The following is a 25,410-nucleotide window of genomic DNA, read 5'->3' as shown; positions in this document are numbered from 1 at the left end:
CGTGAAGCTCCAGTCAGCAAGCAGAAAAATGAAACCAGAAAAAGTCCAATGAAAATTCGTGAAAATCTTCGCTAAAATCGTGTTGAACAAAGTAAATTGTAGTTCCTTCCGTAGGGTAAGTAGCGGTGCTCATTTTAAAGGTGAATTCTCTGAAGGAAACGCTCATTCGGGTGCCTAAAGTGCGAAAACATCAGCGGGGGCAGAGACCCGTTCGATTCCAACATGTCTTCCTCCAGTGGTGTGTCATAACGGGAGTAGCCAGTCGATTTTCATGCGATTTTTCTGTCTTGTTTTTATCGGTGTTTCCAGGTACCTAGATATTAGTAATTTGTCCATGAGAAGGATGGCACCGGGATCGAACAACCAGAATAATAATAATAATAATAATAATCGACAGACGGGGACGCGGCCGAAAATCAAAGCCTCGAAGAAAAATTCCGTTCCCCGAGAGGTAGTCGCCCCGACCAGACGGGATCTCCAGCAGCAGCTCAATGTGAGTATGCGGTGCGAGATTGGATTGTGTGCGTGCTCGTGTGCGGTAAGAGGTAATCTAGACTAACATCAGAAAAGGGCGGGATTCCAAAATCACCATTTCGTGAAAACCACTTCCGAATGTTGATGATCTAAAAAATAATCCCATTTCACGACTTGCTATTTTCTGAATGATTTCATTAGCTTGACATGATAATTTCTTACATGTTACGCCGTGGAAATACACCCTCGGGAGATTTTGTTTTTTGTTCCGCCTTGGTTCTTCCTTTGCAAATTTTGTGAGAGTGGAGATTTTTTACTCGTGAAATATCAATCGGATGCATTTCAAATAAATCGGGCGTGACTAGATACTACAAAATCGTACGTTTTGCAAATTAAAACAATATAATTCGTAGTTTTGGTACAAGGCGTAGCAACCAGATCCATCATTTAAAAGGAACCGTTTTTGATGATTTGAAATGATGTTTTCTGCTATATTTTTTTTTTCGTGTTAATTGAGTAGTTTGTGAACAGTTCGCTCTATATGTGGCAAAATATGGTTTGTTTACATTTTGGCTCTTTCGCCCCTTTCAAATGTTAGTCTAGAAATAGTGGGGGTAGTGGGAGCTTCAGAACAAACACCACCAGCGCAATGTTTATGTTTACGTTCCGAACGCGAAAAAGCCGACTCAAAACAAAACCGTCTGTTTCGCTTCGGGTTAGGTTTCATTGAATTTATTATCAAGAAAATCGAAATCATTATTAGTATTCTTTGAAAATGTTATTTGTTTTGAAAGTTGCTCACAATTGTGGAAAATTCTTCTATGTAATATGTAATTCTTCGAGAAATTTTACAAGAAAAAGATTACAGTTTTCTAAAAAAAAAACTGTTGTTTACTATTACCTATCATTTTTGTTATTGGCATTACATTAATACCATCGACCGGTAGCGATCGTTTGAAGCGCTCGTGCTTCATCCGATCGGATCGCTAGTGTTTTATAATTAGACTTTTTCGGTTCGGTGTCGTCAGCTTTTCGGCGCATATGCTTGATACTAGGTGAATGTGAATGAAGACGATTTCCTCGCAGTTCGTAGAGGAAAATCCGTTCGCAGTTTTGAACGAAGATTTTCCTCGGATCGGTCGTATTCTTTTTCGCGCTGCGTAGAACGCCCAGAAGCACCCGCACTGCGCACACATTTTTCTCACATCTGTGCATCGTTCGGTCTGTATGAACTGTATCGATTGGTTCGTGCTAATCGCGATCGTGTGCTATCTGTTCAAGGTTCTCGTCGATTGGGCAACGGTTTCCGGCGCGGCCGCTGCAGTTGTCAATAACCAGCACCAGCAAGGTCACTCGCAGCTGCAACAGCAGCACTCTAATCCGAATCAGCAATCGTCGTCGTCGTCAGGTGTGGGAGCCAGCAGCAGCCATCAGCAGAACTTTCTACTGAAGCCGAGAAACAACCGAACACCGGGCGAAGGAACGTGTTACGAAATTGGTGAGTCGAAAATTTACTTCTGTTCTTTTGCGCGGAGGAAAGGAGGGTTAAATTTCACCTGCGACGAGCAGAAGTAGGACAAACCCACAGCACAGATTGATGGCATTAACGTCATCGTTTTGCAAAACTACTGCCTATATTCCCACGCGTTAGTGAGTACATGTGCATAATTTTAGAACTCGAGTGGGTGATTGATAGAATGGATGCGAAGAATTTCGATTCAGTTTCTTGGTTCTCAAGCAGTGAACTTTGCGTGTAGCTACTTCAAAAGCGAGATGGATTTGAGGCACATGGATGAATGTGTATTTTGGGTTGACTTGACCTTGGAGGTAGTGAAAAATGTGGATACGAAATAGAATTAAAAGCCGACGTCTACTAGAGAGAGTTTACTCAACTGAATGCCGCAGATTTTTTGTCATTTACGTTTATTGTTGTTTAATAATGCTGCATGTGACTGATTTTTTTTTCTGAAGTGCTGCTGGACCTCCTTCTGATTGTTTGTCCGATTGATCAATTGAGAATTGTCCGATGACAATAGATTTAGCTGTCAGTTTGCCGCAATGCGTCAGATCCGGATCTAATGTGGGTGGACCTTAAGAGATGGAAGAAAGTTTAAGCGTCTTCTAGACCGGATGCTGCACGAATTTTAATATGAAGTTCAAAGGGTTTCCACGAAAAGTCGCCAATGAGATCAACCCAAATTTGAGTTCAGTTTACTCATAATCGCAAAAAGTGCAGGAATTCAGCGATGAGTAAATTTGCCTCAGATTTTTAGAAAAATCGGTTAGCTTGTTTAGAATTAAAATCCATCCGCTATTGACAGAGTTATAAGTGGTCAAAATTTGACCACTTTTCGTAACGCATTCGATTTTGGTTTTTCGAAATTGCTCCTCCAATATGTGCCGAAAGACGAAATCGTACGTTAACAATCAGTATCGTCACCTCTTGCTTCTTGATGTTCCTTCCGATTTGCTTTTGAGTTCCCTTAAATACTATTCTCAATCCCCATAATAGTCTCTTTTGGGGCCTCCTTTAGCTCAGTCGGAAAGGCGCAGCTACAAAGCAAGACCATGCTGGAGGTGGCTGGGTTCGATTCCCGGTCCGGTCTAGGAATTTTTCGTGTTGGAAAATGTCTCGACTTCCCTGGGCATAGAGTATGATTGTACTTGCCACACAATTATACGAATGCAAAAATGGTACAGGCATCGAAAGCTCTCAATTAATAACTGTGGAAATGCATCTAGATAGAACACTAAGTTGAAAGCACGCAATAAGCTAATATGCGATATGCAATAAGCTTGCAATGCGAAAAAGAAGAAGAAGAAGACGTTTAGAGTAAATTGTTTTAAGCTAGGGCAAGTCAATTGATCAAGTCAGTTGAATTCAACTGACTTGAACGCGAATTGAACGTGTAAACCATACCATTCAACTGACTTGATCAACTCACTTGAATTGAAAAAAGTTGAACCAGGCTCAACTTTTCAAGTCAATTGAATTCAACTGAGTTGATCAATTGACTTGCCCTGTCTAAACCCGGCTTTAGAGTACATCAACCAACCACTCCCTCGCTCAAGTGAATTCCCGCGCATTATGTACCTTTGTTTAGTCAGTTGCAAATAAAAACCCAAACAAGATACAACGCAAAATAGTTCGTCGCGAATTTATTTCCGAAAACTAAACTGAAAATTCCGCTTGATACAACAACATTTTATGGTCCTTCGGTTCCGGATGTCACGATTAACGGTTGACTATGGAAGAACTGATGATCAAGCGGAACTCGCTCTTCGAGAAGATGAAGTGGGAGCTAAATACGGCGAAACGCGTCCAGAGCCGGAGCCATCCACTTTGTGAGGTTAGGGAACGCGTCGATCGGCTGCACCACCTCGGAAACAATTTTTTCGACTTGCAGAGTGAAATCGAAGACAAAACGCCGTCATTGGAAGCAGTTTCATCGGTTTTCAACTACCGGACTGAGTTTGAGGAGTTATATTATGAAGCCAAATGTATCTACTCGCAGATGGAGGAAGGGTCTGTTGGTGGTGATGACACGTTTGAGGAACCAACCAACAATCTACGGCATGCAGTTTCGGCACTGCTGGAAACGCAACGGATGCTCCTGTCGAACCAAGCTGCAGTTTCAAGCCAAACGAGTGCGTTAACTGCCCAGCTAGGGGACTTTCGACAAGCATCACTTCGTGCCACTGCAGCTGAACCAATGCTCAACGTACGACTCCCTCCAATCAACATTCCTATCTTCAATGGTGACCGCAAGGACTGGCGCGCTTTCAAGGACCTTTTTGTTAGTACCATTCACGACAAGGAGACGTTGCGTGACTCACAAAAGCTGCAGTATCTCCTTTCATACCTTGACGGTGAAGCTAAGGCATTGGTGAGCTCGTTTGCGATCACGGATGCGAATTACAACCAAGTGTGGGACAAGTTAGTGGAACGATATGATCAACATAAGTACACCGTTTTCTCGCTAGTGAAGGAATTCCTTGAACAGCCAGTCGTGTCATTTACGCACCCGAGCAGCCTTCGGAAACTAGTAACGACATCCGACGAAGGTATTAGACAACTGAGTGCCATGGGTGCCCAGTACGAATCGCGTGACCCGTGGCTCATTCACCTCCTTTTGGAAAAAAAAATCGACAAGGAAACACGTTATCAGTGGGATACAAAAATCGTCGATATGCAGAATCCTACGTTTCAAGAGTTCCTGAAATTCCTCGAAAACCGTTGTGATGCCCTCGAGACATGTTCCTCGTTCACGCGGAAGATCTTTACGAATCCGGAAGCTACGAAAAAGGAAATTCGGAAGGATCAAGCGAAGCCGATAGAGAGGAAGTTTCAAAGCTTTCACATCGCACCCCAGCTGTGCCCGAAGTGCTCTTCAGAACAGCATCAGATCTATCAGTGTGACTCCTTCAAAGCCTTAAGCGTCGCTGACCGTAGGGAGTTAGTGCAGAAGTCAAGACTGTGCTTCAACTGCCTCAGGCCGTCGCACTCAGTGAAGAATTGTTCATCGAAGTCTTCGTGTAGGGTCAATGGTTGCAATCAGCGACATCACACGCTCCTCTGTCAACAGGGTGACAGCCAGGCAGCGCATTTAGTGCAAGCACCGTCAATTCAATCGGCATACAGCTCACCGGCCTCAGAGCCAGCGGTTCGCTCAACGAATGAGGTCTCGAGCTTCAAAGCGGATGTACTTCCAACACAGCCGCCTACCAATATTGCGGTGCTACCTACGGCACTCATTAAGATTCGAGGTAAGAGTGGTTCTTTTCAGATAGTGAGAGCCATGATCGATTCCTGCTCCGGCGCGTCGCTGATCAGTGAAGCTTGTATGACGCGTCTCGGTCTCAACCGAAGCAATGCCAGGTTCGCTGTCACTGGGGTGGCAGGCGCCGCAGCTGGTACTACCAAGGGGATAGTACATGTGGAACTGTCATCTCGATTCAACGATGAAGTAATCCTGACTACTCAAGCATACGTTCTGGATGTTTTGACTACAACTATGCCAAGTCAGACTTTCGACGTAAAGCGAATGATGTTCTTGGAAGCGATCCCGTTAGCTGATCCAAACTTTTGGAAACCAGGAGAAATCGACGTCATTCTCGGAGTAGAGTTGTTCCTACCTATGCTCCGAATGGGTCAAATTACCGATAAAGATGGATTGCCAGTAGCACAGAACTCGGTGTTTGGCTGGCTGGTAGCTGGACGATTCGAAGGAGGGGCTTGTATTCAAACACATTGTACGTCCCTCAATGTCGACTCCGATGTCAACATCGACAAATCGCTGCGAATGTTTTGGGAGAGTGAAGAAGTTCTGTCGCAGAAAGTGCTCACAGCTGATGAGATCCGTGCTAGTGAGATTTTCAAAACGACTAACAAGCGAGATGAAACTGGCAGATTTGTGGTTCGGCTACCATTTGACGAAACGAAAACTGCGCTAGGAGAATCGCTAGTGGCAGCCGTCAGAGGTTGCATGCCATGGAGCGAAATTTTTTGGTGAATCCGACGTTTAAGCAGCAGTACGAACACTTTATGTCGGAGTATTTGCGTTTGGGCCACATGGAACCTGTCCCGGACGAGGAAATCGACAAGCAGCCGAACGAATGTTTCTATTTACCGCATCACGCTGTGCACAATGAAGATAGCTCAACGACTAAGTTACGTGTCGTTTTTGACGGTTCATGTGTTAGTTCATCGGGAATCTCGCTCAACGATCGATTGCTTATTGGACCTAATAACACTCAAAACTTGCTGGATGTATTGTCTCGCTTTCGTAGTTATCCAGTAGTGTTCACAAGCGATGCAGAGAAGATGTATAGACAAGTATGGGTAGCTGAGGATCAAGTGGACTACCTTCGAGTGGTGTTTAGGAAGAATCCCGAAGATCCCATCCAACGCTTTCGCCTGCTTACCGTTACGTACGGGACATCATGTGCTGCATATCTAGCTACAGAATCTCTTCGACAAGCCGCTCGAGATAGTGCTGAAAATTTCCCGGTTGCTGCTGAAAGAATCCTCAAAGGATTTTATGTAGATGATTTGATGTCTGGCGCTGACACACTAGAAGAAGCGAAACAACTAGTCACCGAAATCTCAACAATTCTAAGCCATGCTGGATTTGTCCTTAGGAAATGGTCGTCGAATTTACCAGAACTCGTCGAGGACATTGCAGATAGTAGACATGGCCCAATTCCTTTGCAGTTTACAAATGACTCGGATTCTGTTAAAGCCTTGGGTATACGTTGGTCGCCCAGAGAAGACTCGTTCGACTTCAAGGTGTATCTAAACATCGATAGCAGCAACACCAAACGTCAGCTTCTGTCGGTTGCATCGAAGCTGTTCGATCCTTTTGGGTGGCTTTCACCGTGCATCGTCAAAATCAAGATCCTGTTCCAGCAGCTCTGGTTGTACGACTTGACCTGGGATGACTTACTTCCCGCAGCAATTGAGGAAGAGTGGGTTGGCGTTAAAAACAATCTTCACCTCTTGGAAAAGGTCCGTATACCACGTTGGATTGTTAATCACGAAGGAAGAATGCAGCTTGTTGGGTTCTCAGACGCATCAGAGTCCGCATATGCCGCAGTAGTCTATGGCCGCTCGATTGATCCGAACGGTGAAGTACGAGTTACACTAATCGCCGCTAAAACCAAGGTAGCACCTATCAAGCAAATTACATTACCACGCCTCCAATTGAATGCTGCTCTGCTCCTGACGACGCTGATGAAGAAGATCTCTTCTGCTCTCGATCACCTCAATCTGCAGATGCATGCTTGGTCGGACTCAACAATAGTTCTAGAATGGTTATCATCGCACCCACGAAAGTGGAAAACATATGTTGCCAATCGCACTGCAACCATCCTGAATGTACTTCCAAGAAGCTCATGGCATCATGTAGCTTCCGGAGAAAACCCAGCGGACTGTGCGTCAAGAGGAATAACGCCATCTGAACTCTTGGAGCACCCACTTTGGTGGACAGGACCTTCCTGGCTTTACAAGCAAGATGAATTCCTAGATCACCTAGTCGCACAACCTGCAATATGTGAAGCAAACCATCAAGTCACGATTTTAAATACCAATATTGTCCCAAGGAGTGATTTCACCATAGAACAGTATCTTTTGAATCGCTACTCTTCGATTCGAGTAGTATGTCGAATTCTCGCGGTTATCAACCGATTCATTTGTAACCTCAAATCTGTTCGTAGAGAAGACCGAAAAGTGGGAACAATAACTCCAACAGAACAACAAGCGTCTACCCTACAGCTAATACACATGGCTCAAAACGACGCATTCATCACCGAACTGACATGTCTCCACAAAGGAACCAACCTGCCCAGTAAAAGCAAATTACGCTCGCTACATCCTTTCATCGATGGAGAAGGAACACTTCGTGTAGGAGGAAGACTCCAGAACGCCAATATCCCCTACGAAATGAAGCACCCAGCAATTCTACCAAGTCACCATCGTTTCACGGAGCTGATTATTCAAGACACACACCTTGTCAATCTACATGCAGGACCCACATTGTTGCTAGCTACACTCAATCAACGATTTTGGATAATTGGATGCCAGAACATGATTCGTCGTGCAGTACAGAACTGCCTCCGCTGCTGTCGTATGAAAGCGAAGACTGCCACTCAACTTATGGGTTGCTTGCCAGCCGTTCGCACCATGCCAGTGCGAGCTTTCATCCACGTTGGGATTGATTATGCCGGTCCAATCATCCTCAAAAGCGGTAATCCTCGTAAACCTCTCCTAACCAAGGGTTACATAGTTGTGTTCGTGTGCCTTTCCACTAAAGCTATTCATCTAGAGGCTGCCAGTGATTTGTCGTTCGCAGTATTCATCGAAGCGCTCAAGAGGTTCATCGCTCGTCGTGGTTTATGTACAGAGATTTGGTATGACAATGGGACAAATTTCATCGGTGCTGATCGCCAGATGCAGGAGTTTTTCCAATCCGATGAATTTAGAGCTCAAGCAAGCCGCTTTTCTTCGAATGTAGGCATCAAGTGGACATTCATACCACCATCCGCACCCCACATGGGTGGTTTGTGGGAGGTGGCAGTGAAGAGTGTCAAAACGCACTTATACAAGGTGCTCAGTCGTGGACCGCAAACCTTCGAAAATCTGTATACTATTCTCACCCAAGTAGAAGCCTGCCTTAATTCAAGACCGTTGTGTGCCATATCCAATTCAGCGGACGACTACAATGTTTTGACTCCAGGGCATTTCATCATTGGGCAGCCGATGAATCTGCTGCCAGAACCATCAGTCCCAAACGTACCCGTTAATCGACTCGACTCTTGGCAGATATGTCAGAAGCAGCTAGAAGAAATTTGGCAGCGCTGGAGAAATGAATACGTTTCATCTTTGCAACCACGAACCAAGTGGCAATCTATGGAGGATAACCTGCAGATCAACAGACTTGTTCTAGTAAAAAATGAGAACACTCCACCAGCACAGTGGGAGCTTGCCCGGATTATCGCGGTCCATCCGGATCGTCAAGGTGTTGTGAGGACTGTCACACTTCGCAGAGGATCATCTGAATACCAACGACCGATCCACAAGTTGGTACCGCTGCCGACAGCTTAAGATATTGAGGCTCCTGCCTCAAGTTGGGGAGTTGTTTAGAGTGAATTGTTTTAGAGTACATCAACCAACCACTCCCTCGCTCAAGTGAATTCCCGCGCATTATGTACCTTTGTTTAGTCAGTTGCAAATAAAAACCCAAACAAGATACAACGCAAAATAGTTCGTCGCGAATTTATTTCCGAAAACTAAACTGAAAATTCCGCTTGATACAACAACAGAAGATAATAGTCTCTTCAAAACTATCTTAAAATTCATCATTTTTCAAAATTAAAGAATCCAATTCTCATCAAAACTCATTTGGCATTCCAACATAATTCTCTTGTCAATGCTTCGGAGTGTCAGAATCCTTGTCCAAGTCCAAGAGTCATGATTTTTTAATCTGCGGAAAGTACGTTAAATACGTCAAATTTTATTCCGCGGATCTCATTGTTTAATAACAACTACAAGGTACAGCCCTATGGGGTTGTACGCAATGGTGACGTAGGACTGCGTGGTCTTATATAATAAATCTTATTTGTTAACTGCAGTAGGAGCTTGTGTTTTGTGTATGAATAGGAATTTTAGCGGGATTCTCTCTGTTTATACTCTTTAGTATAACAAGATGGCCCACAGCAACTCACGAAGAGCAACTGATTCCGATCAATAGCGGTGCGGTTTCTTCCTCCTTCTATGCATGCCCATGTGGGCTGCAGCTCGCTGCTTTCAGGCAGCCTTTTGTTGTGTACTGGAGAACACCACCGCTCAAAACGCGGGGATAGAATAAACACCATTTGGTGAGACCGAATGGAATTCAACTTTGAAATCTGTGTTAGGGAAATCGCTTTTCGCAGGCAATCGGTGATAATTTTAACTATCATAGCAACAGTTCCACATGTGTTAAATTTTCAATAGTGACATGACAAAGTCTTAAATTTTAGAAATATTTCTGATCGATTGGTGTAACTTTAGAGATATTTAAGAATTTTTAAAATTTCGTACTTATCTAAATTATGTTAATTATGAAACCTTGAAAATTTACAAAATTGTCGGTCCTTGGTTTTCTGGATTAAAAAAAAATGTCGCATTTTTTTTCAATTATGTCGATATTCCGTTTTTCACCATGTTAGCTGTTTATATGAAACCGGGAAAATCCCGGGAATTTAAGTTCTTAAATTCAGTTGCCACCCTGATTAGAATTCGTCTCAATTTTCTCTTGGAACATTCTTATGAATCTTCCGGAAATGCTACTCAAAATTCTTTGCTCAAAAATCCATTTGAATTGCTCTCGATTTCCCTGGAATTCTCCTCACAATTCTCGTAACAGTAATGAAAACCATAAAACAAAAACAAATATAATCAATGGTTTTCATTACAAAATCCATATTTTTAATATCACTATATGTTTCCTTAAAAGCATTTTTAATTACCTTTTATTTGATATTTTGATCTTTGTTCAAAACATAAACATTTTTGCCGTTAAAACGACCGGTTTTGTTTGTTTACTGAGCAGTAGATCGTGGGTTCAATTTCAGGGTTGTTCAACATTGAATGTCGTCACCGTCGCCGGTTTGAATGATTTAACAACAACTCAAGACTCAATCATCAGAGGTGCTCGGTGGCCAAAGGGTGACCGATTTTTTTTACTGAGCAGAAGATCATGGGTTCAATCTCATGTTCCTTAACTCTCTCCACAGGGGACCCACATCTTTTTGGTCCTTCTCATGATTGTCAGTCCAGCATTAAATTGCCTTAATTCAAGCTTCCATTGTGAATCCTGATCCGCTACTTTTTCCACTAACATAAATTTCTTGGAAGCAGAGGTTTTCTCGGTCTACAAAAGCTACGTCTATCCTTCCCTACTTCGATGGCCGTAAGCACGTGACTGGCGCCGTTAATGATACAGATACTATACAGAATTTGCACACTAAGAATGGATTGCTTATCTCAAATCCACCCATACAATCCAATAAATGCTCGCTCATGCTGTTGCTCTTCCAGGGAAAGTTCAGATGACCTCCAGAGAACCTAAGAGTGTTTGAAGGAAATATTCATGATTTACTAAAAAATCACTGCCGTCGTACTGTCTAAATTGTCTTGTAGACATGGACCGGTTCAGTTTCGATTAAAATTTTATGTCTTGATCTCGGTATTTGGTATTTGCGCTGACTAAAGTTCCGGTTTTTAATTTCAGACAACCTCGCGCTGCAGGACAACAGCCGCTACATCCCGGTGCGTCCGATCGTCCGCCGAAATCTCCTGAGCGAAAGCAGTGGTGCCGAACAGGGTGAACCGCACAACACCGCCGTGGGAGTGGTCATTCCCACCACACCGAACTCCGCCCTTCACACGTTCCGTTTGAACGATACCGGCACAAGCGGAGCTGGATCATCGTCAAACATTAACAACCTACTGAACAACTCCATCAGTCAGAAGCACATTCTGAATCCATTTCATCCGCAGCATCAACAACCTCCGCCAATTCCAAATCTGCGAGCTTCGCCGTTAAGCTCCCGAGTTCCGGACGGTGCTTCCCAGAATCAGTTGAATCTGAACAAGAATTCCAACCAACAACAGCAGCAACAACAACAGCAGCAGCAGCAACAGCAACAACAACAGCAACAACAACAACAACAACAACACCAGCAACTGCTACAGGGTGGTGGTGCCGTAGGCGGAGCTAACCATTCGAAAGCGAACGTCGAGGATAAGCTTCATCAGATTCAGGAGTACATCAAGCTGACCACCAATTTGATCTCATCGGTGCAGCTGGATAACGTGAGTGTTGAGAGTTGTTTGCGTGTGGCATTCAAGATTAAAGAGCGATTGAGGTTTTCCACAGAAGAATAAGAAGGAATCGCAGGCAGAGGGCAACGGCTTTCCGAAGATGGGTGACGAAAGTTGCTATTTTGTGCCAATCAACTCCACTACCTTAGAGAGTGTACGGCAAAGCGATTCCGAGGTGCGTGTTTTGTTTTTCGGAATGTTGTGTTTGCGTCCCTACTAAAAAAACGAAATGCGGAATTAACGTAATATACCCTCGCATGATCCTTTTACTAATGAAGTTTACTGTTAACATTTCTCTTTAATCGCCAGGCAAGGCTGACACGAATCTTCGACTCTCCTGCCATTACCTTCACATTCCTCTGAAAGTGTCTGTACCTATTCTCTAGACGACGCTAATTTTGATTTTTAATTTTCCCAATCCGTATAGTTGAACGGTCCCCGGCCTCAGTCGGTGCAGAGCATCAGTACCACCCACTCGGCGACTCCGGTGCAAACGCCTTCGTACGACGATCTGCGCTACAAGATGGAAAGCCAGAGCAAGAGTATGCAAGCTTTGAAGGAACAGCAAGCCCATCTGCTACGCCTGCAGCAAGCAGCTCGACTTCAGCTGCAGGAGATGGAAATGATGCGTAGCCAGACCGCGGCCAATGCCATTCCGCTGGATAACTTTGAATCGGTGGATCAGGTTCAGGACGGTATCAGTGGCATTATGGAGCGGATGCGTGTCCTGGCGACGTTCATTCAGAACCAACAGGAACTAGGAAACATGCTCAGCGGAGACAACGACGATGTGCTGAACGAGCAGGTGATGCTACAGCAGAAGTTCCAGGAATTGCGTGACAAGAAAGCACAGATGCACAACTTGGTCGCGGAGTTGCAGAATATGAACGTAGATGCGAGTAGGCAGTTTGATGGAGCATCAACCACAGGGTCGATCGAACGAACCGTTCCGATCGAATTGACGCACGCTCCGGCACCGGCTGCCGATATGAGGAAAGCGACCAAGACCTTCAATCAGAACAACATCGATCATGGAATGATGAATGGTGGTGGTTCAGGATCTAGGGGTGGTTCGATTACGCCCAAGGCGGACAATGTAGCGGATGGGCGGGAGACTGAGCTGCACGAAGGAGAGGAGGAAGAAGAGGAAGATCCGGAAGCCATCACCGGAACGGCTGAGATGCTCAACGAGAAGATCAACGAGATCAATGCGATGAAGTCCCAGCTGAGACGGTTGAAGGAAATGATGGACACGGTTAAGCTTATCGAGATGAAGACTGGCGAGTCGATCGATGAAGAGGAGGATGCTCCGGAAGAGAACGATGAGAATCCGGATTCGGTTGAGAATTCTCGGTCTCCAAGTGTGGCAAGTCAGATCAGTGACCAAGGAGCAGCTGCTGGAGGACCTACAGATAAGAGACGAGAACAGTTGAATCAACGAGTCGAAGCGCTGCATGCTATGACTCGGGATCTTCGTGAACAGGCAAAATCGATTGCTGCGGAACGGGATGCTCTAAAGAATGCTCATACCGAAATTCAGAAGCGTCGTAACAATGTTACCGAGCTGCAGCAACAAGCCGAGGCTCAAACCGCTGAAAAGTTGACCAATCATGTGGCTTCGTTTGTATCCTCCATTCCGACGGGTCCGAAAGAGCGCCAACAGTTGGCTCTGAAAGCCGAACTCGAGCAGAAAAAACGCGAATTGGACCGGATCGCCAACATGACTCAAAACATCAAAAAGAACACTGAACTGTCTCGTCAGAATACGGAAGTGGCTCCGCCTAAAGTTTCCTCCGTATCGTCAGCAGAGTCTCTCCGATCTCAAAGTAATCCACCGGTGATTCCTCCTCCACCGGTGCCATCGGCGGTGAACAATACGACCGGTAGCAATGTGACCAATCATTCGAAGAACTCGGTAGATTCTGGCGTAACGGACATCTTTGCCAACGCTCACCTTGAATCCGGAAGCTATCAATCCAGTAGCACGCGTAGCTTGAACATGGTCCCACCCATGCCGGACATTTGCAACCGTGCCGAACGGTATCGCAAATCGGAGGATGTTGGAACTTCGACTGCTCGCACGGATCGGACTTCCCCGTGGCCAGCACATTTGTTCAGCGCAGCAGGTCCATCCAGTTCCAACACGGGACCGCAAAGTCCACATTTCCATCCGTTCGCCGGATCGGATATCCATGTAAGCTCTGCTTATCCAAACTACAACACATATCCGACATATTCGAACCTTCTGCCGCCGCATACACCGAACTCGGCTCCACCCCCACCGGATCCGCTGATGATCCAACACTTTATGCAGACCCAGCAGATGCTGATGAACTCCATTACCCAGTGTAACCAGCTGCTCTGGATTCAGCAACGGGAGATCAACAATCTTAACAATGCGGTGCTGTTGGTAAGTACTGAATTGGTAAATGTGCATTACAATCAGTTATTCTAATATGACTTGCTTTCTTTTACGCAGCTCCAAGAACGAATTCTCAACAACGCCAACAACAGTATTCTCATGAACGATGGTGGTCACGTTCCTGGGGCCGGTTCTCACATCCGTGCCGAGTCAACGCCTCCGAACAATTCTCTCAACTCTGCCCCAAGCATGACCGGATCCCTGTACGGACGCGCACGCTCCGAGCAACCAACTATGGCTCATCAGCAAGGACCAACCTCCCCGTACCACACGATCCCCCCAAACCTACATCAAGCCTCGTACGGTAGCCTTATTGGCACCAGTCATTTCCCTTCCTTTACCCCATCAACCTCCCAACATCAACAGCAACCGCATCAGCAATCCACCCAGCAATACTCCATCAATCAGCAAATCCAACGCAATAACACTAACATCTCAAATTCTAACGCTAACGCCGCTACCGCCAGCAGCAGCAGTAGCCACCGTAGCTATCGCAATCTCAGACATGTTAACATTAACACTGCTAACAATGCCATCTACGAGCAGCAGCTTCACCACCAGCTGTACGATCACCACGTACCGTTGCATTTGAACAACTTTATGAATCAGAACGGCACCGGTGGCAACGATGATTCGAATCTGCAAACACAGCAGCAGCAGCAGCAATCGTTCAACAATGTTTCCGTTAGTGGCGGTGGTAGTCTCGGCCCGTCGAATATGATCAATAATTTGGCTAATGGGCCGTCGACGGGAGGAATGGTTCCGCCACCACCGCCGCCACAGTCGGCAGCTTGCTTGAACAATTTGAACAACAGCAGCAATCTGAACAACAATTCCCAGCAGCAGACACAAGCGCTGAACAATCAGGTGCTGCCGGGGGTTCGTGCCAACAACTACTGGGACAACTTCCGAAGGTAATCGCCTCTTTCGTTTAGCCGAAGGCACAATGCTGGGAAACCCATTTCTCTAGTCACACACACACACAAGCATCATACATAAAATAATCAACTCTTTAGTGTCGTAGATGTAGTAGATAGGTAGCAGTAGTTTTCCTATCTTTCGATGATAGGTAATCATGTAAGTGTAAACAATAGTTAGGACGTAGTCCGTGGGGTGCACATTTTTTTTATTATTATTCTCTGGTTAGCGCTATGCATTTTCCATTCATACTCACGATCGTTGCCGCTTTCCTCTCCCGCTTTCTTACTCTACTACTATTGCTCTGTATGAAGTCTGTAGAAATATCTCGACATACTGGTACATCATGCTTTGAGTTTTACCAATGGTAAGTGTTGTAAGTGTTATTTGGACGGTAGTGTTGTGTTTGATCGACTTAACCGGAATGTTTTGGCATCAGTTTTCGTACTAATTTTCCCCTATAACCTCGGCTCTACCAGGTGTGATAACACATAACTGTTCAGGTTTGGTTTGCTCCAGCCGTCTCATTGTTGACTACTCTTCCCTTATCATACAGGCAACTAGCACAGTAAAAAATAGTTGGTAATATCTCATCGAAAATGATGCACTTCACCGATGTGGAAAAAGCTACAACGTGAACATTCAACGTAACTTTTGGATTGGTCGGTTTGAAATGAATGGTTTTGTTAGAGAATCCAGTACAATTTTAGAAATGTGTGCGTGTCGGGTTCTAACTTAGTGAGACATTAAAAGTACACTCTGAAAAATCATCACGTCCGATTTGCACGTAGCCGAGCAAAATTCAACTTCGATTATCCACGTGATTAGTCAGGTAAATAAGACCTGATTTCCACGTTTTGCTCACGTAAAAATCGGGGTGAAAACTACTGGAAAACAGGTAACGTTTAGTGATTTTCCATTTAGTTTAAAATGCGTTTCACGTAATTTGTACGGGAAATTTGAATGAGAATTATTAGAAGCAGTCAATATTATCGAAGACTACAAATCAAGAAGACTGGCAACTCTGCCAAAAAGCAGGAGACAGTAACGGCAACGCCTCTTCTGAGCAAAAGTGGAACCTGTGTTTGATGCTGTGTGTAGCTGTTGCCGAATGAAGGTAATGATGCCATTCACATGGTGGAATGGTGGAACCTTCCTCGATCATTAATTTGCTATCTCAGAAATATCTTCCACTTTTCCTAAGCCCTTTTAGTGATGCATTTATGGGCATTCGTATGGTGCATTAGTAAAATGCATGCGCGTTCCGCACGGCTTTACCACCCGGCCACAGCGGCGGAGTTAAGTTAATTAATTAATTTATCTTTATTAGGGAGGCTTTCAGCCTGGGGCTGGTTCGCCTCCATCAGAGCGGAGTTAAGTTGTGACGCTCGGCAACTTGGCACAGTACTCGCTGACCATTTTAATGTCTTACTTACTTACTTACTTACTTATCCTGGTCCGACATCCCTCAATATTGCACCTGAATCACAATGTTGCGCCAATTCACTCGGTCCGTGGCTGCTTGTCTCCAATTTCTTGACCGTCCCACACTTCCAAGATCCTGCTCCACTTGGTCTAACCACCTTGCTCGCTGTGCTCCTCTTCGTCTTGTACCGGTCTTATCAGCGTCTTGTACATGGTACATTTAGTACGGAGGTGAAGTTTAGCCGACCTCAGGGTCTTGTGGAGTCCGTAGTAAGCACGACTTCCGGCAATAATACGCCGACGAATTTATCTGCTGCAGTTGTTATCCGACGTCACCAAAGATCCGAGGTACACATATTCATCCATCACCCCGAACTTATCCCCGTTGATTGTCACGCTTCTGTCTATGCGAGCCTTATCCCGCTCGGTTCCTCCAGCTAACAGATACTTTGTCTTCGACGTATTCACCTTTAATCCAACCATCTCTGCTTCACGTTTCAGCCTGGTGTACTGCTCCGCCACGGCCTGAAACGTTCTTCCGACAATGTCCACGTCGTCAGCGAAGCAGATGAACTGGCTGCACTTATTGAAGATCGTTCCCCGCATGTTAAAGCCCGCACGTTTCATAACACCTTCTAGCGCAATGTTGAACATGAGGCAGGAAAGACCACCGCCTTGTCGAAGTCCTTTGCGAGTTTCAAACGAGTCCGATAACGCTCCCGATATCTTCACGCAGCACTGTACACCATCCATCGTAGCCCTGATCAGTCTGGTCAGCTTCCCGGGAAAACTGTTCTCGTCCATAATCTTCCATAGCTCTTCACGGTCAATAGTATCATAGGCGGCCTTGAAATCGATGAATAGGTGGTGCGTAGGGACTTGATATTCACGACACTTTTGGAGGATCTGTTGAGAATAGTGATCGCTCGATAGTTTTCACATTCTAGCTTGTCGCCTTTTTATATATTGGGCATATAACTCTCTCCTTCCACTCCATTTTAATAAGTTCCGCTCCGATACCATCTTTCCCAGCTGCTATGTTGTTCTTAAGCTGTCGGATAGCATCCTTCACTTCAACTATCGTGGGTGCTGGCATGTCCCCTTCATCCGCTGTACCGACGAAGCCATTCCTCCTTCTGTCTTGGTCCTCTGCCTCTGCGCCATACAGATGTTTATCGTAGTGCTGCTTCCACTTTGCAATCACCTCACGTTAGTCGGTCAAAATTCTGTTTGTATCGCTCCACATTTTGCCGGGCTCCTTGGTGCAGCATCCTCGCCCGCACTGCGTTCTTCTCTTCCAAAACCGTCTGACACTCCTCGTCGAACCAATCGTTCCGACGATTTCGCTCCACAAACCCAATGGCACCTTCACGTTGTTCCAGGTGGACCTTCCAAACCTTTAAATCGATTTATCTCCGTAAATATGGCTCTAATCGCGAAAAGAGGGGTGTTCAGATGCTCGAAATTTTCATACCTGGATTTTCCAGTATATAATATCCCAAAGACTTTTATTTGTCGGCTGGTGGACCTTCCAAACCTTTAAATCGATTTATCTCCGTAAATATGGCTCTAATCGCGAAAAGAGGGGTGTTCAAATGCTCGGAATTTTCATACCTGGATTGTCCAGTATATAATATTCCAAAATCTTTTATTTATCGGCTGGTGGACTTTCCAAACCTTTAAATCGATTTATCTCCGTAAATATGGCTCTAATCGCGAAAAGAGGGGTGTTCAAATGCTCGAAATTTTCATACCTGGATTTTCCAGTATATAATATTCCAAAATCTTTTATTTGTCGGCTGGTGGACTTTCCAAACCTTTAAATCGATTTATCTCCGTAAATATGGCTCTAATCGCGAAAAGAGGGGTGTTCAAATGCTCGAAATTTTCATACCTGGATTTTCCAGTATATAATATTCCAAAATCTTTTATCTGTCGGCTGGTGGACTTTCCAAACCTTTAAATCGATTTATCTCCGTAAATATGGCTCTAATCGCGAAAAGAGGGGTGTTCAAATGCTCGAAATTTTCATACCTGGATTTTCCAGTATATAATATTCCAAAATCTTTTATCTGTCGGCTGGTGGACTTTCCAAACCTTTAAATCGATTTATCTCCGTAAATATGGCTCTAATCGCGAAAAGAGGGGTGTTCAAATGCTCGAAATTTTCATACCTGGATTTTCCAGTATATAATATTCCAAAATCTTTTATCTGTCGGCTGGTGGACTTTCCAAACCTTTAAATCGATTTATCTCCGTAAATATGGCTCTAATCGCGAAAAGAGGGGTGTTCAAATGCTCGAAATTTTCATACCTGGATTTTCCAGTATATAATATTCCAAAATCTTTTATCTGTCGGCTGGTGGACTTTCCAAACCTTTAAATCGATTTATCTCCGTAAATATGGCTCTAATCGCGAAAAGAGGGGTGTTCAAATGCTCGAAATTTTCATACCTGGATTTTCCAGTATATAATATTCCAAAATCTTTTATCTGTCGGCTGGTGGACTTTCCAAACCTTTAAATCGATTTATCTCCGTAAATATGGCTCTAATCGCGAAAAGAGGGGTGTTCAAATGCTCGAAATTTCCATACCTGGATTTTCCAGTATATAATATTCCAAAATCTTTTATCTGTCGGCTGGTGGACTTTCCAAACCTTTAAATCGATTTATCTCCGTAAATATGGCTCTAATCGCGAAAAGAGGGGTGTTCAAATGCTCGAAATTTTCATACCTGGATTTTCCAGTATATAATATTCCAAAATCTTTTATCTGTCGGCTGGTGGACTTTCCAAACCTTTAAATCGATTTATCTCCGTAAATATGGCTCTAATCGCGAAAAGAGGGGTGTTCAAATGCTCGAAATTTCCATACCTGGATTTTCCAGTATATAATATTCCAAAATCTTTTATCTGTCGGCTGGTGGACTTTCCAAACCTTTAAATCGATTTATCTCCGTAAATATGGCTCTAATCGCGAAAAGAGGGGTGTTCAAATGCTCGAAATTTCCATACCTGGATTTTCCAGTATATAATATTCCAAAATCTTTTATCTGTCGGCTGGTGGACTTTCCAAACCTTTAAATCGATTTATCTCCGTAAATATGGCTCTAATCGCGAAAAGAGGGGTGTTCAAATGCTCGAAATTTTCATACCTGGATTTTCCAGTATATAATATTCCAAAATCTTTTATCTGTCGGCTGGTGGACCTTCCAAACCTTTAAATCGATTTATCTCCGTAAATATGGCTCTAATCGCAAAAAGAGGGGTTTTCAGATGCTCGAAATTTTCATACCTGGATTTTCCAGTATATAATATCCCAAAGACTTTTATTTGTCGGCTGGTGGACCTTCCAAACCTTTAAATCGATTTATCTCCGTAAATATGGCTCTAATCGCGAAAAGAGGGGTGTTCAGATGCTCGAAATTTTCATACCTGGATTTTCCAGTATATAATATTCCAAAATCTTTTATCTGTCGGCTGGTGGACTTTCCAAACCTTTAAATCGATTTATCTCCGTAAATATGGCTCTAATCGCGAAAAGAGGGGTGTTCAGATGCTCGAAATTTTCATACCTGGATTTTCCAGTATATAATATTCCAAAATCTTTTATCTGTCGGCTGGTGGACTTTCCAAACCTTTAAATCGATTTATCTCCGTAAATATGGCTCTAATCGCGAAAAGAGGGGTGTTCAAATGCTCGAAATTTTCATACCTGGATTTTCCAGTATATAATATTCCAAAATCTTTTATCTGTCGGCTGGTGGACTTTCCAAACCTTTAAATCGATTTATCTCCGTAAATATGGCTCTAATCGCGAAAAGAGGGGTGTTCAAATGCTCGAAATTTTCATACCTGGATTTTCCAGTATATAATATTCCAAAATCTTTTATCTGTCGGCTGGTGGACTTTCCAAACCTTTAAATCGATTTATCTCCGTAAATATGGCTCTAATCGCGAAAAGAGGGGTGTTCAAATGCTCGAAATTTTCATACCTGGATTTTCCAGTATATAATATTCCAAAATCTTTTATCTGTCGGCTGGTGGACTTTCCAAACCTTTAAATCGATTTATCTCCGTAAATATGGCTCTAATCGCGAAAAGAGGGGTGTTCAGATGCTCGAAATTTTCATACCTGGATTTTCCAGTATATAATATCCCAAAGACTTTTATTTGTCGGCTGGTGGACCTTCCAAACCTTTAAATCGATTTATCTCCGTAAATATGGCTCTAATCGCGAAAAGAGGGGTGTTCAAATGCTCGAAATTTCCATACCTGGATTTTCCAGTATATAATATTCCAAAATCTTTTATCTGTCGGCTGGTGGACTTTCCAAACCTTTAAATCGATTTATCTCCGTAAATATGGCTCTAATCGCGAAAAGAGGGGTGTTCAAATGCTCGAAATTTTCATACCTGGATTTTCCAGTATATAATATTCCAAAATCTTTTATCTGTCGGCTGGTGGACTTTCCAAACCTTTAAATCGATTTATCTCCGTAAATATGGCTCTAATCGCGAAAAGAGGGGTGTTCAGATGCTCGAAATTTTCATACCTGGATTTTCCAGTATATAATATCCCAAAGACTTTTATTTGTCGGCTGGTGGACCTTCCAAACCTTTAAATCGATTTATCTCCGTAAATATGGCTCTAATCGCGAAAAGAGGGGTGTTCAAATGCTCGAAATTTCCATACCTGGATTTTCCAGTATATAATATTCCAAAATCTTTTATCTGTCGGCTGGTGGACTTTCCAAACCTTTAAATCGATTTATCTCCGTAAATATGGCTCTAATCGCGAAAAGAGGGGTGTTCAAATGCTCGAAATTTTCATACCTGGATTTTCCAGTATATAATATTCCAAAATCTTTTATCTGTCGGCTGGTGGACTTTCCAAACCTTTAAATCGATTTATCTCCGTAAATATGGCTCTAATCGCGAAAAGAGGGGTGTTCAAATGCTCGAAATTTCCATACCTGGATTTTCCAGTATATAATATTCCAAAATCTTTTATCTGTCGGCTGGTGGACTTTCCAAACCTTTAAATCGATTTATCTCCGTAAATATGGCTCTAATCGCGAAAAGAGGGGTGTTCAAATGCTCGAAATTTTCATACCTGGATTTTCCAGTATATAATATTCCAAAATCTTTTATCTGTCGGCTGGTGGACTTTCCAAACCTTTAAATCGATTTATCTCCGTAAATATGGCTCTAATCGCGAAAAGAGGGGTGTTCAAATGCTCGAAATTTCCATACCTGGATTTTCCAGTATATAATATTCCAAAATCTTTTATCTGTCGGCTGGTGGACTTTCCAAACCTTTAAATCGATTTATCTCCGTAAATATGGCTCTAATCGCGAAAAGAGGGGTGTTCAAATGCTCGAAATTTTCATACCTGGATTTTCCAGTATATAATATTCCAAAATCTTTTATCTGTCGGCTGGTGGACTTTCCAAACCTTTAAATCGATTTATCTCCGTAAATATGGCTCTGATCGCGAAAAGAGGGGTGTTCAGATGCTCGAAATTTTCATACCTGGATTTTCCAGTATATAATATCCCAAAGACTTTTATTTGTCGGCTGGTGGACCTTCCAAACCTTTAAATCGATTTATCTCCGTAAATATGGCTCTAATCGCGAAAAGAGGGGTGTTCAAATGCTCGAAATTTTCATACCTGGATTTTCCAGTATATAATATTCCAAAATCTTTTATCTGTCGGCTGGTGGACTTTCCAAACCTTTAAATCGATTTATCTCCGTAAATATGGCTCTAATCGCGAAAAGAGGGGTGTTCAAATGCTCGAAATTTTCATACCTGGATTTTCCAGTATATAATATTCCAAAATCTTTTATCTGTCGGCTGGTGGACTTTCCAAACCTTTAAATCGATTTATCTCCGTAAATATGGCTCTAATCGCGAAAAGAGGGGTGTTCAAATGCTCGAAATTTCCATACCTGGATTTTCCAGTATATAATATTCCAAAATCTTTTATCTGTCGGCTGGTGGACTTTCCAAACCTTTAAATCGATTTATCTCCGTAAATATGGCTCTAATCGCGAAAAGAGGGGTGTTCAAATGCTCGAAATTTTCATACCTGGATTTTCCAGTATATAATATTCCAAAATCTTTTATCTGTCGGCTGGTGGACTTTCCAAACCTTTAAATCGATTTATCTCCGTAAATATGGCTCTAATCGCGAAAAGAGGGGTGTTCAAATGCTCGAAATTTTCATACCTGGATTTTCCAGTATATAATATTCCAAAATCTTTTATTTGTCGGCTGGTGGACTTTCCAAACCTTTAAATCGATTTATCTCCGTAAATATGGCTCTAATCGCGAAAAGAGGGGTGTTCAAATGCTCGAAATTTTCATACCTGGATTTTCCAGTATATAATATTCCAAAATCTTTTATTTGTCGGCTGGTGGACTTTCCAAACCTTTAAATCGATTTATCTCCGTAAATATGGCTCTAATCGCGAAAAGAGGGGTGTTCAAATGCTCGAAATTTTCATACCTGGATTTTCCAGTATATAATATTCCAAAATCTTTTATCTGTCGGCTGGTGGACTTTCCAAACCTTTAAATCGATTTATCTCCGTAAATATGGCTCTAATCGCGAAAAGAGGGGTGTTCAAATGCTCGAAATTTTCATACCTGGATTTTCCAGTATATAATATTCCAAAATCTTTTATCTGTCGGCTGGTGGACTTTCCAAACCTTTAAATCGATTTATCTCCGTAAATATGGCTCTAATCGCGAAAAGAGGGGTGTTCAAATGCTCGAAATTTTCATACCTGGATTTTCCAGTATATAATATTCCAAAATCTTTTATCTGTCGGCTGGTGGACTTTCCAAACCTTTAAATCGATTTATCTCCGTAAATATGGCTCTAATCGCGAAAAGAGGGGTGTTCAAATGCTCGAAATTTTCATACCTGGATTTTCCAGTATATAATATTCCAAAATCTTTTATTTGTCGGCTGGTGGACTTTCCAAACCTTTAAATCGATTTATCTCCGTAAATATGGCTCTAATCGCGAAAAGAGGGGTGTTCAAATGCTCGAAATTTTCATACCTGGATTTTCCAGTATATAATATTCCAAAATCTTTTATCTGTCGGCTGGTGGACTTTCCAAACCTTTAAATCGATTTATCTCCGTAAATATGGCTCTAATCGCGAAAAGAGGGGTGTTCAAATGCTCGAAATTTTCATACCTGGATTTTCCAGTATATAATATTCCAAAATCTTTTATTTGTCGGCTGGTGGACTTTCCAAACCTTTAAATCGATTTATCTCCGTAAATATGGCTCTAATCGCGAAAAGAGGGGTGTTCAAATGCTCGAAATTTTCATACCTGGATTTTCCAGTATATAATATTCCAAAATCTTTTATCTGTCGGCTGGTGGACTTTCCAAACCTTTAAATCGATTTATCTCCGTAAATATGGCTCTAATCGCGAAAAGAGGGGTGTTCAAATGCTCGAAATTTTCATACCTGGATTTTCCAGTATATAATATTCCAAAATCTTTTATCTGTCGGCTGGTGGACTTTCCAAACCTTTAAATCGATTTATCTCCGTAAATATGGCTCTAATCGCGAAAAGAGGGGTGTTCAAATGCTCGAAATTTTCATACCTGGATTTTCCAGTATATAATATTCCAAAATCTTTTATCTGTCGGCTGGTGGACTTTCCAAACCTTTAAATCGATTTATCTCCGTAAATATGGCTCTAATCGCGAAAAGAGGGGTGTTCAAATGCTCGAAATTTTCATACCTGGATTTTCCAGTATATAATATTCCAAAATCTTTTATCTGTCGGCTGGTGGACTTTCCAAACCTTTAAATCGATTTATCTCCGTAAATATGGCTCTAATCGCGAAAAGAGGGGTGTTCAAATGCTCGAAATTTTCATACCTGGATTTTCCAGTATATAATATTCCAAAATTTTTTATTTGTCGGCTGGTGGACTTTCCAAACCTTTAAATCGATTTATCTCCGTAAATATGGCTCTAATCGCGAAAAGAGGGGTGTTCAAATGCTCGAAATTTTCATACCTGGATTTTCCAGTATATAATATTCCAAAATCTTTTATCTGTCGGCTGGTGGACTTTCCAAACCTTTAAATCGATTTATCTCCGTAAATATGGCTCTAATCGCGAAAAGAGGGGTGTTCAAATGCTCGAAATTTTCATACCTGGATTTTCCAGTATATAATATTCCAAAATCTTTTATCTGTCGGCTGGTGGACTTTCCAAACCTTTAAATCGATTTATCTCCGTAAATATGGCTCTAATCGCGAAAAGAGGGGTGTTCAAATGCTCGAAATTTTCATACCTGGATTTTCCAGTATATAATATTCCAAAATCTTTTATCTGTCGGCTGGTGGACTTTCCAAACCTTTAAATCGATTTATCTCCGTAAATATGGCTCTAATCGCGAAAAGAGGGGTGTTCAAATGCTCGAAATTTTCATACCTGGATTTTCCAGTATATAATATTCCAAAATCTTTTATTTGTCGGCTGGTGGACTTTCCAAACCTTTAAATCGATTTATCTCCGTAAATATGGCTCTAATCGCGAAAAGAGGGGTGTTCAAATGCTCGAAATTTTCATACCTGGATTTTCCAGTATATAATATTCCAAAATCTTTTATCTGTCGGCTGGTGGACTTTCCAAACCTTTAAATCGATTTATCTCCGTAAATATGGCTCTAATCGCGAAAAGAGGGGTGTTCAAATGCTCGAAATTTTCATACCTGGATTTTCCAGTATATAATATTCCAAAATCTTTTATCTGTCGGCTGGTGG

The 25,410-nt window shown here is 42.8% G+C and overlaps 1 protein-coding gene across 3 annotated transcripts in view; it reads left to right on the top strand.

The window, feature by feature from the left end:
• Nucleotides 1-25,410, top strand: part of cmb (combover) — a 32,999-nt gene continuing 7,589 nt past the window's right edge. The window contains exons 1-7 of one of the 3 annotated variants that reach the window (XM_065226894.1): nucleotides 1-115; nucleotides 310-493; nucleotides 1,756-1,972; nucleotides 11,247-11,830; nucleotides 11,898-12,014; nucleotides 12,267-14,249; nucleotides 14,319-15,175. In XM_065226894.1, the coding sequence (XP_065082966.1) occupies nucleotides 335-493; nucleotides 1,756-1,972; nucleotides 11,247-11,830; nucleotides 11,898-12,014; nucleotides 12,267-14,249; nucleotides 14,319-15,175 (3,917 nt within the window). In that variant the 5' untranslated portion in view covers nucleotides 1-115; nucleotides 310-334. Of the gene's footprint in view, nucleotides 116-309; nucleotides 494-1,755; nucleotides 1,973-11,246; nucleotides 11,831-11,894; nucleotides 12,015-12,266; nucleotides 14,250-14,318; nucleotides 15,176-25,410 lie in introns of all 3 variants that reach the window. The other 2 variants (XM_065226885.1, XM_065226901.1) reach the window with 2 other exon arrangements.

This window comes from Ochlerotatus camptorhynchus, unplaced genomic scaffold (assembly GCF_037179485.1).
Source record: "Ochlerotatus camptorhynchus isolate MF236.1 unplaced genomic scaffold, CSIRO-AGI_Acam_v1.1 ptg000022l, whole genome shotgun sequence".
Taxonomy (NCBI): domain Eukaryota; kingdom Metazoa; phylum Arthropoda; class Insecta; order Diptera; family Culicidae; genus Ochlerotatus; species Ochlerotatus camptorhynchus.
The sequence above is the reverse complement of the archived record's forward strand: the minus strand, read 5'-3'. Positions and strand labels throughout refer to the sequence as shown.